The sequence below is a fragment of the Malaya genurostris genome, chromosome 2 (assembly GCF_030247185.1).
Source record: "Malaya genurostris strain Urasoe2022 chromosome 2, Malgen_1.1, whole genome shotgun sequence".
Taxonomy (NCBI): domain Eukaryota; kingdom Metazoa; phylum Arthropoda; class Insecta; order Diptera; family Culicidae; genus Malaya; species Malaya genurostris.
The window spans coordinates 322,350,648-322,362,191 of NC_080571.1; the positions used below are offsets into that span (position 1 = coordinate 322,350,648).

The 11,544-nt window shown below is 37.8% G+C and overlaps 1 protein-coding gene and 1 long non-coding RNA gene across 2 annotated transcripts; one reads left to right on the forward strand and one right to left on the reverse strand.

Annotated features, from left to right (window-relative positions):
- The first annotated feature begins 3,287 nt into the window (after window positions 1-3,287).
- LOC131431336 (uncharacterized) lies at window positions 3,288-4,652 on the forward strand. Its single transcript, XR_009229666.1, has 2 exons — window positions 3,288-3,742; window positions 3,806-4,652. It is a non-coding gene; the product is annotated as an uncharacterized LOC131431336 (long non-coding RNA).
- Window positions 4,653-10,252: 5,600 nt separating this feature from the next.
- LOC131431335 (ejaculatory bulb-specific protein 3-like) lies at window positions 10,253-10,797 on the reverse strand. Its single transcript, XM_058596988.1, has one exon. The coding sequence runs from the start codon at window positions 10,717-10,719 to the stop codon at window positions 10,381-10,383; it is 339 nt and encodes a 112-aa protein (XP_058452971.1). The 5' UTR covers window positions 10,720-10,797; the 3' UTR covers window positions 10,253-10,380.
- Between the last annotated feature and the right edge of the window lie 747 nt (window positions 10,798-11,544).

Consider the following 11,544-nt stretch of genomic DNA (forward strand, 5'->3'; position numbering starts at 1 on the left):
TCCGCACCCACAGATTGCCTGCCACATCAAGTACTTTTTAAGAAATTCTTCGGAACATCCCGGTGGGACACCAACCTCACCAAGTATGTCCATTGGTTCAGTTAGACCCCTTCTTACCTTGAAAACCTGAAATGTAGTCCGCTTCTTTGTCTGTTGGACGAGCCAGACAGACGAATTGACCTTTTCGGTCTTCTACCAAATCTAAAGGTTCGGATTGTGTGTTGAGGAAATCCCTAGTATTCGCTTTTGTTCCGCTGCCAGCTCGCCGCGGGGTCGTCTGGATCTCGATGAATGACTTTACCACACAGTACACGGTCGAATTATCGATTCTCAACTGTTTCACGATCCATCTGTGGGACGGGTTTTGCTTTTCACAATCGCGCAGAAATTTTTTTGTGAAAAAAGAAAAGGTCGCTACGAAATTTAGTATGGCGATTTAAGATTCATTGATATTCCTTGAAAACCTTTACAATAAGGGTATTTCTCTGATTCAAGATGGCTACTTCCGGTTCAGCGATATTTCTTGAAAACTCTTACTCATTTTGTTAGGGTTTTCAAAGAATAACGATGAACGGGAAGTCGTTATCTTAGATCTCGAAACGACCTCAAACAACGTTTTCTGGAACCTACACATCAAAACCGTTTCGAAAATATTCCAATTTTAAGGGGTTTTCACGGAATATTAATAAACCGGAGGTCGTCATTTTGGCTTTTGGAACGACCCCAAATGTTTGTTTGTAAACCGAGAACTGTAAGCTTTCTTCAGACGGTCGGAATTCTATACTTTGTAAGGAAACACTAAAGTCTTTCTATGTTACTTCTATTTTCCGTTGTAGATTAAAAAATTGCATGCTATAGATTTCACTTCATTTACGTTACGTGCTGATCGCTCGCCTTTCGAGCTGAAACTCCGCGTCCTTGCCTTCCCGCTTCGCTTACACTCTTCTCCTAACACCAAAATTTTCGATCGCAGCAAGCGAGGAGTATTCCATCGATCATTACAACTAATTCTTCGTGCTGTCAAGATTGTGCATGAACACAAAACATTGGGCCGTATGAATAAAATGTAGCATGCTTGAATTTCGGTAGTAAATGCTACATGTGGATCAAGTTCCTGTCAAAAGCAGATACTTTACTACACAACTTTTGAACATATAGTATTTACTACAATTTTTCGGTAGGTAGCTCCAGAGGTTGCTACTCGTGTGTTTGCTGATAAAGTGAAGTAGAAAAATTTAATAAAGTGGCATTTTTGCAGCAGGAAGTACGTTTCTTGCTTTGTGCATACTTATTACAGCTTTTCCGGCTCCGACTCGATACGGTATGCCATAAATGCTCAAATTCGAAGGTAGCATTAACTACATGTTCGAACTTGATGCTAACCTCATAAAGCATAATCATCAGCTGGCGCACATCTTCATGAACTAATTAACGAACGAAGCAGCTCTCCTTGCTTGGGTTGCGCTGTGAATTCCACCCGACATACGAATGTGTGTGAATATCACAGAGGGTGAAACTCTTTTGTTATTATTCGTTGTTTCAATTTGCAAGCCCTGCAGAAGCAAAACATTGAAGATCCTTGATATATTTGTGATCGGGGAAGAAACGTTGGAAGTATAGCTCAAAATAAATGTTATGATAACTGGTAAAGTATGCCTGTGCGACACTTTGCCCGATAAAATTGAGTCTGATAACTGATTTTCTCACATAAGGAGTGTATCGAAAATAAGCTATCCACAAATTTTTCTTTCAAATTATGATAAAAACCGATATTTTATTCAAACCAAAAATTGATCCTTTATTGTACCAAGTTAAACTTGAGCATAATGAAAACCAGATGAAATTTAAGTTGTTTCTTCATGAATTTTCGAACTTTTGATCGAACTTCACGATTGTCCAGTAACGTTCGATGGGTCGAAGCTGAGGACAATTTGGTGGATTGGTATTTTTCTCAACGAAATTTATAGTGAGCCGACGCTAAATCCTGCCAAAACAGTGGAGGTGTACTATGATTCTTATACAAAGACGGCAATCTCTTTTGGAGACACTCAGATCGACAGATTTCTGGTTGACTTCAAGCTTGCCATACCAGTACCTTTCGGCCGATTTTCTCCACTTGAATCGACCTGTCCGCATCGCTCACATCCTAGCCAACCACGACAGTAAAGTATTGTGGACCTGGAAGGGTTTTTGAGTTCTTCTTTACATAAGTCTCATCGTCCATCAAAATGCATGCATCCGACACTGCAAAAGACGCGAAAACAATTTCCGGGCCCTTGTTGCTGCTCGCTTCTTCTGTTCTACACTTTGTTCTTGTAGATCTGTAGGTGATTTCGCTTCTTGATACGCTGGATCATTAAGACACTCGTTCCTGCTTTTTTGTCCAAATCACGTATTGACATTGATTTGTTCTGCATGATCAGAGATACCAGTTTCGGGTTGGAAGAACCGGGTATTCTGCTTCTTCCTGGTAGTTCATTCAAAGAATAGTGTTCCCCAAACTTATTAATGATGGTTTTAACACTGGCATTATGAATTCCAAACCGCTTCGCCAATTTTCGCATAGTAATAGCCTTCTCACTTAGCCATGTGTCCAGAACCCTAATTTTCACTTCCTTTTCAACACACGACATTTTGAAAACGCAGAATTTCTACCGCACAAACAAGTATACAAACGAAAGCTGACAGCCAAACGCACAGCATACTGTGATCTGAGCATAAAAAAGCATCACAAATACATGCGTACAACACAAATGTATGTGGATAGCTTATTTTCGATACACTCCTTACGCAGAGTAGCTCAATCGACAGGGCAGTTCCATGGATTGGAAACTGTCTGGAAAATATTTCAGTACTTTTCTTTTTTACATTATGAGTTCATTTGTCTTACTCAGAAAGACGAAAATATGTTGGATGAAATTTGATAACCTTACACATTTTCGGACATTCAAGACCTCGTTGAATGATTACTAGGTTAAAACCATTATTTTTATAACATATCATTCAAGTTGCAAGTACTAATATATAAAAATTTCCTTTTCGAAGATAATTAACATATGATAGCATGTTCATGGCGAATTGTTGCAACAATCACACTCATTTCAAATCTATTGCTAAATCATACAGTTCAGTAATTCCGAACTCATTCAACCCAGACAGTCGGAAACAATCGAACGAAACGTAAATTACCTCTATGCCGTCTCAACGTGCGTCGTTCGACGGTGTGTGCATTGAAAAAAGAATCGAAAAGAAAAAAATAAAAGATGATTTTGACGCGATCGCACGCGGATTATTCAGTAGACGCCCGGCAAGTGCCACCGAGAGTAAACACTCAAGCGGACAGTTGCGCATTGTTCGGTCCTCACTTACCGCTTACCGAGCTTACAGGTCGTGAATCATTTCCGTAAATCACCGCGTTGCTAGTTCCGTGTTTGACGGGGGGTGACCCTTTCGAATGGATTGAAAGTTTAGCGTGTCGGTCATTACGATTAATGCATAGTATTGACACGAGACGAATTTGAATAATTTCCGTGGTTGCGTTCGGACGCACGGCTTTTTGCATTGTCGCCACTGAGCTGAAGGGCTTCAGTCAGAATGGGACACTATTGCGTACTGGTAGGGTTTGTGTTGATTTGTCTGCTGTTGGGAAACTTTGTGCTGATGACGGAACGAGAACGAATCGTTCGAGCCGCGCAGTTAGACGGGATTAGCTACAATCATCGCAGCAGTGTTTCTTTGACAGGTGAGTACTGCGTTCAAATTATACGACGTACACCGATAATTAACTACGTTTTTCTTTTTCTAGATTTCATGGTACTACCAGATTGTTAGCTCAATCACATTCGAGTGATCAGTAAAGCGCGTTTCTGCCATAGGCGACGATGACGACTGTGGATGCTGACTCTTTTGATTTACACCTCGAGAAACATTCGATGGCCGAATCAATTAACCGATAAAATAGAGAAATTATGACTGAATATTTAGTTTTATACTTATTCGAATCGGATAAACAGGGTAAAAAATGATGGTTCGAAAATATTCATTTTTTTAAGCTTGATATTTAGTTGTACGCAGATTGAGATTATTCTAGTGATTTGGAGAGCCATTAAATAGCTTTTAGTTAATAATTGGAAATACATACTACATAATTGGAAAGTTTACATAACAAATCGATAGTGAGCGTTAACTGCTAGTAGAATCAATAGAAAATGAAACATCTGAAATATTTGCTGGCTCGTAAGACTATATTTTATTTTAAAACTATGTTTTGAATATACGTCAAAATCATTAATTGTGCGATGAACGAAAAAAAATGACAGTCATTTAATTTGTTTTAATAGAAAACCATATAAAACAATGATTAGCTCTTAAGGGCTGTGGCCAGTAGGTCGCGTAAAACCACGTGCCTCGCTCTGCGTATAGCATTTCTCTTACTGCTCTCTCGCATATGTGCAGAATGACTCTCGATGGAACGGGTGGCCAAGAAACTTTTGATATTTTCGATTACAAGTTTGACTACTTCACATACAATCCAATAAAGCTACCGCTTGTTTGGCAGCCTTGCTGAGTCGATTTTATTTATCTCTCATTTTTCGTTACGTCACCAGGAAACTGGAGCAAAAAAAATGGCGCATGCATAGAAATCGACTTACCTTCACAAAGATAACATTAACTTCATTTCTATCGCGACAACGCCTATGTTTTTATACACTAATTGCATCTAAAAAGTTATCTAGACATTGTCACGATAGATATTTATGCATGCCTTTGAAGGCGAGATATTCAATGAACAAGTTGAAAGTAGCCGTTTTCAGCTATGCAATTCTTCCTTCAGAAAAAAAGGCTAAAGTCAATTAATTATTCTGAAATTTTAACAGCATAATCTAAACTAATTTTCTCAGAGATTGTCAGTTGTTTTTTTTTTTATATATTCGTCACCGTTTTTGAGAAAATCAGATTTGATGCGTAAAATAGTCCTCCAAAACACCCTAAAACACACTGGCCTCAGCCCTTAAATCCGTATGGAATTCAGCTGAACCTCCAGTCTAATAAGGGAGATATTCATTTGCTACTAGTTAATGTACACAGTACGAAAGGAACCAGTAAACTTCCATTCAATCAACTGTAACAAAATGTTGTCCATCAATAATAACAAAATTTAACGTGTGTTTTTAAATTGGTATGGCATGAATTTTCATAAAAAAACGTAAGTGATACGGAAGCTACCGGGACTTGAAGCAAGAAACATTTGCTCACAACATACATACGTTAAACGACTGAGCCATAGAAGCCCATATCTAGAACTAGAAACTGTTTGTACAGTTGCACTTGCTAGTCGAGTGTTAGCCAAGTAAAAAGTATAAGAGAAATGTGTAAAACTCATACAATTATGACGTAAACAAATCTATTTGTAGGCAGGAAATATTGCCATGTAAATAAATGTATGGAAATGTATATGGTATCGAATGGAAAATTTAGTCTAATACAGATTTCCGTCTAACTATTGAGGTAAGTATAGGAATTCCGTTATAATAAAAATTCAAATTTGCATATCTTAATCATTCTACAAAAATAATTTTTGTGCCTGCCTTTATCATGAGTAATTCTCTTTTTTCGTGAATTTTTGCGTATCCTCAACGTAACTCAATAGCAAATAATTGTATGTTGTGTTGATTTTACATGAATCTTAGCTAAAAATGCGTCACTATGTGGTAGTTTGGATTGAGGTAACCACCTTGGATAAATTGTTTTGATCATAAGTGTTATTTATTATGATCATAAGACATTTCGCCGAATCGTACAATTGTCTTAATAGTGTCTTGGAGTTGTTTAAAAATAGAGAAAAATTAAGAAGACATTTTGTTGATCTTAAATTGTCATTAAAATTCATTTTCCCTCTGTTTAATTCATGAAGAATTTTCAGATCCTCAGAATAGAGCTGCCAGGGAAACTAGTCAACTTTTTCAACTACCAAGTATTTTATTTGATGTATTTATTAGGTAAATTTTTGCGGTACATTTCCGTTAACTGAGTGCAACTGAAGAAAATGTCTAATCCGGCTTCACCGCTTCACCTAGCAGTTCAAATTAATCATCCAAGCTAAGTTGCTCAGCGATTTAAATTAAACTGTTAGGCGGATATGGTAGTTCTATTTGAACTCCTTTAAGCACTGATGTACCGAAGGCGAAACACGAAGAAATAGATGCTAAAAATGTTTTATTATTACAAAATTCAAAGAAAATGATGATTTTTCGAAAATGTTAGACCTCACGCTCCCCCTAAAAAAAACTGTTTCCTTCGATTTTATGGACTACAAACTTTAAACGTATTTTTCTCGAAAACACGAAAATTTTGTACTGAGTGGACACAGCAAACCATGATTTCAAATGCGTCTTCGAAAATATTTCTTCACAGTATCTTTCTCGAATGATGCTTTGCAATATGCAAAACATTTGAATTTATTTTTGATTTTCTCATATCGAAAGGTTATGCAATCAGTGTGAAGACCGACTGTTTATCCGAGTTTATCGGAGGGCCGAATGTTACTATTCGATTTAGCTCGACGAACTGGACAAATATCTGTGCTGTGTAATATATATCTAAGCTTATGTCGTTTTCGTTTTTAAATTGCACTACACCGGTGTAGCGAAAGCTGCACCTAAACCGTTCGTTTTTACCAATTGCACTACACCAGTGCTACACTGTTTCTGCACCGATACCACTGGTGTAGCACTCATCAAAAGTTTGGTGTAGCTCTGTGCAATGGAATCGTTAATTGTAGTCAATGGTTACTGTTTATGTTTTCGTCATTTTTGTTCGTTTATTCATGCCTCAGTGTAGCACTGCACCGGTGTAGTGCAAATTAAAAACGAAAACGCCGTTAGATTCAAATGAAAGGTTTTATAGTCCCATAGCCTGCTATTGAATTTCATCCCGAGTCGACTTCCAGTTCCGGAGTTTTAGGGTAATATGTAAAAACTAAGGAAAAACTTTTTTTAAACCACCTAGTGATGTAATGATGCCTTTCTCATATTGATTATATATACAAAAACATCACCAGAAGATTCCATCAAGGTTTTTTTATTCAAACTTGAATAAAATCAAAAACGTTCTTTGCTATAAACTACTATCACCTTCTTAATTTGTAAACAGTTATGTCAAGTTAATATAGATTTAAATGTGGCAACCCCGCACGCTATACAAAATTGAACAAAGCCCACTGTGTGATAGGCGGTGGCGTTTTCTTCTTCTGTTCCAGCACGTACCGCTGCGTACCGATTTTACATCACTTTGTATGACAGTTTGAAAGTTTTGATACTCATTGCCCTATAATTTCGGAACCGTATGTTGAAATTGCACAGTATCTTATAAGACAATGAGTGCTTTAATTTGATTCATGATTTGGGGAAATCGCGGTGATTGTTATTGAGAAATCGTTTTTGGAGCTTTTCTTCACTATTACCGGTGCTTTCGGAAGCGGAAACCGGAAACTAGTAGTCCCAAAGTAGTTTTATATATTCACTTACTAACAAGGCCTGTCAACTAGATGAATTTACCAGTAAATTTGATAAAACCTCGTTTCTGCATCACTTTTGAAAAAATCCGCATGAAATTGAAAATTTTTCTCTTCTCGCGCTGTAATACCGGAACCAAAAGTCGGATCTGGATAAAATTTTCGGCGACTTTTTAAAAAATTTTAAGATCTTTTATTTGCAACTTAGTTTGTAAAAATCGATTAAGAAATTTCCGACTGCGCATTTTCTCATAGATTTGCACATATTGAATTTTAGTTCCGGAACCGGGAGGATATAACAATTTATGGGACCATAAGAACTTTTATTTGAATCTAAGTTTGTGAAAATCTGTCACGCCATCTCTGAGAAAATCGAGTGACTTTATTTGTCACATACACACATACATACATACACACAACTAAATACACACAGACATTTGCTCAGTTCGTCGAGCTGAGTCGAATGGTATTCGGACCTCCGGGCCTCGATTCTAAAGACGGTTTTCACAGTGATTGTATAGCCTTTCTATATGAGAAAGGCGAAAATGTGCACTCAATTTTCTCGGAAATTGATTTACCGATTCCCACAAACTAAGGCTCAAACGAAAATATCTTAATTTATTTAAAAACAGAACATTTCGTTCGGACCCAGTTCGCTTTCACATCTCATCCAAGTCAGTCGATAAAACAAAACCGCTTACGTTCGGGACGAAAGAAACCTAGTAGAGTATTGTATAGTGAACAATAGAACGACCTCGAAATCAAACCAAACGAACAAAAGCTACCGTCGATACGACAGAATACAATTGTTGTTGACTTCAGGCAGTGCAAAATTCGACCTTCGATACGAGAACTTAAAGGTTTGCTTATGGAGCAAATGCATATTGACATTAAACGTGTGCATTTACTTCAATGCAATAAGACGAATAATGTTGTTTACATCCAAGTTTTATAAAGAGTTGGATGCAATTCAATTCGCAAAAGACAATAACAATGTGCACTATGTGGAGCACGAGAACATTAAGTACAACATTCCAGTATATATGGAAGATAGTGCTATAGAAGTGCGTATGCATGATCTTCCCTCAAGCGTCATCGATCCTTATATTCGTAAAACTATGTCTCAATACAGAGAGATTCTCTCTATCGAAAAGGAAAAGTGGAGGAACTTTTTCCCCGGTATTCTAAATAGCGTACGTTTGTTACGCATGCGCTTGAAAAGGCCTATACCTTCTTATGTAACTTTCGGTCAGGATACAAGAATCCCGTGCAAATCACTTGTTACCTATGACAATCAGATGGCCACATGTCAATATTGCCAAAAAGCTGTTCATTACGGTAAGTCATGTGATAAACTGGACAAGGAGACAACCACACCAAAGGACAACGGTGCTTCCTTCACACCAACCCCAAGCAACCCCAATACACCTGTGACAGCCACCAACAACAATGAAGCATCCCCTTCAACGAATCCATCCAAGGTAACCCCTATAGAACAAAGTTCACCAGCTGCAGTTAACCAGCTTACCATCCCACCAACCAGCAACTGCAAACAATGTACAACAAGGCGCATCTACAGCAACGAAATCAACAACAATACCACCGATGCGGCAATGGATGACGAGACGAACCACGAACAATTTCCCTCGCAGGAGGGAAATGGAAGCTCCTCTCCACCTAGAAAAAGGGTGACAATGAGATCTAATACAAAAAAATGTTTTGTTAAAAACTCAGTTTAATCGGCCACGTAAAGCTTGTACGCAAATAGGCCTGAATAAAAATATCTTTTATAAAAAAAAATTCGTCCGGACTTTCGGTTTCGGAACTAGAGCGCGATAAATGGAAAATCTTCGGTTTCATGAGTATTTTTTCACAAACGATGACAAGAACAGGTTAAACCCCATCAAATTGGCTGATAAATTCTTCTAGTTTGCAGAACTTCTTACTTTGTGAGCATATAACCTCAATTCGGCAGTACTGGTTCCGCCTTTCCTGTTCCGGAAGCACCAAAAGTAGTGAAGAACATCTCCAAAACAAGAACTCACTTCGATTTCTCAGTTTACTTGAACCGATTTTCACGAATCTTGGTGACGCTACGGAATTCATGATAGACAAAACCCTTGTAATCAATGAAAACTCATCATCATTCACAGACTCACGGCTATTGTTTGTTGCGACTGTTTTCTTCAGAGTATCATTGCCGAAACACTCTTCTAACATTTGCAATGTAGTTGCACCATTCAAACCGTTTTTAACGCAAAATTTAATGCAAGCTCGTTGTTGCAAATTCAATTCCATTTTGAAAAATGTACAAAATCGAAGACACGCGCACAATCGCAGATGTACTCAATACAACGTAACTTTCACAAATGTCCAGGTATCGAGCTGAAAATTAGATAAATTATCAGTGACAGATGTGGCAACCTAAAAATAAGTAAGAAATTTAATCGGGTGACTAAGAGCGCCACACGGTGGTGATTCCGGGAACAATTAGATCAAGGAAGTGTTTTTGATTCCGGAACTGTGGGGTGTTTCGATTCGTAGATTTTTCTAGGTTACGTTCGAACAAACTTCCCTGTTTTTATTGATTGTTACTTGCAAAACACTTTTTGCATCGAAATTCCGGAAGAACGAAACTACTAAATACTTTCTTTGTGCTCATTATCTATTAAACCTTTTAATGTAATATATATTTTAAGTGAAATGAAACTTTGTGATATTAAAAAAGCAAGCAAAAGGTGATGAATTAGTAATTTGTTTATTTGTCTTGAAGAGCAGCCTGACGGTAAGTGGATTTGTTTGGATTATTGCTGTTAAGCAATCTGTTAATCATCTGGATGTAGGCAGAAGGCGCTGTTGGTCACCGCTTACGAGTACTTGTTGTCGGGATCGTACTTTGCTTTGAGCAACGCCCACTGTTCAGGACGATTCTCGGAAATGTATTTTATCACCTTGGCACTGGTCACCTTCTGTTTCTCGCTGCATTTGGCGCACTTGTTTTCCAACGATTCCGGTAGGACACGTCTCAGCTCGTTGCCTTCTGGCGAGCAGCTACCCTCGTCCATCAGGCACTTGAAATAGTTGATGAAGAGACGATCCGATGCCAGGATCTCATCAACATCAATGCTATCGTATTTGGTAGTGTACTTGTCATCCTGGGCAGCAACCAGAACTACCAGAGCCAGAGCGATGATAACGAATTTCATGGTGATGGATGGCAGCGTGTAGAAGATCTCGGCCAAGTTGAGCTGATGTCCAAAATTGAACTGTACTTCCTAAATCATCATTTTGGTTTATATAGGTATAATCCAGTCCAATAATCCAGTTTGGTTAGCTCATGATCGATCAGACAATGACTTGATGAATGTTACACTGTTATCCTGTTCTTCTTATTGTTTTGGGCAAATCAATTTCGGCATTAAAATGCATTGCTATTTGGATTGTTACTTTCAGGGATTAATTGAGAGTTTGTTTTTATAACCAAATCAAATGTAGTGACGTGCCTCCTATTTTTTTTTCGTTACGTTCGTTACAGTTTATGTGAGAATATTGTTCATTTTTTAACAGTTATGTGTAACAATTATAATAAACCCACACGATGACGAGGAGAAAAAGCTTTGACGCAGGTGTTTGGGAAAAAAATCGGAAAATGTGGCTGATTATGATCAGTGCAAAATTGATGGAGTTACAAGTATTTTTATATCTGCCGGACCTGCCTAACCCGAGTGGTGCGTTATTGTTAGCTGGCAGATGTTTCGCTTTCTGCATAATGCCTTATACCTTATTCTTCAGTTCAATTCATAGAAATTTTATCGCAAGTACAAGCGTCCTTATACCTAAACTGTATGATTTTTCTGAAAAGAGTAAAAACTCGCTAAGAATTTGGAATTTTGATCACATTTCTCCCTGTAAATCCTAAATCGGAAGTCGGATTCGGATAGGGTTTAATGATAACCTATGGAACCATAGGTTTTTTTTAAACTTGAGTCTAAGTGTGTAAAAATTGGTAAAGCTATTATGGAGAAAATGAA

What these genes read in the sequence shown, in the direction of transcription:
- LOC131431335 (XM_058596988.1), bottom strand. Translation starts at nt 10,719, where the DNA reads ATGAAATTCGTTATCATCGCTCTGGCTCTGGTAGTTCTGGTTGCTGCC.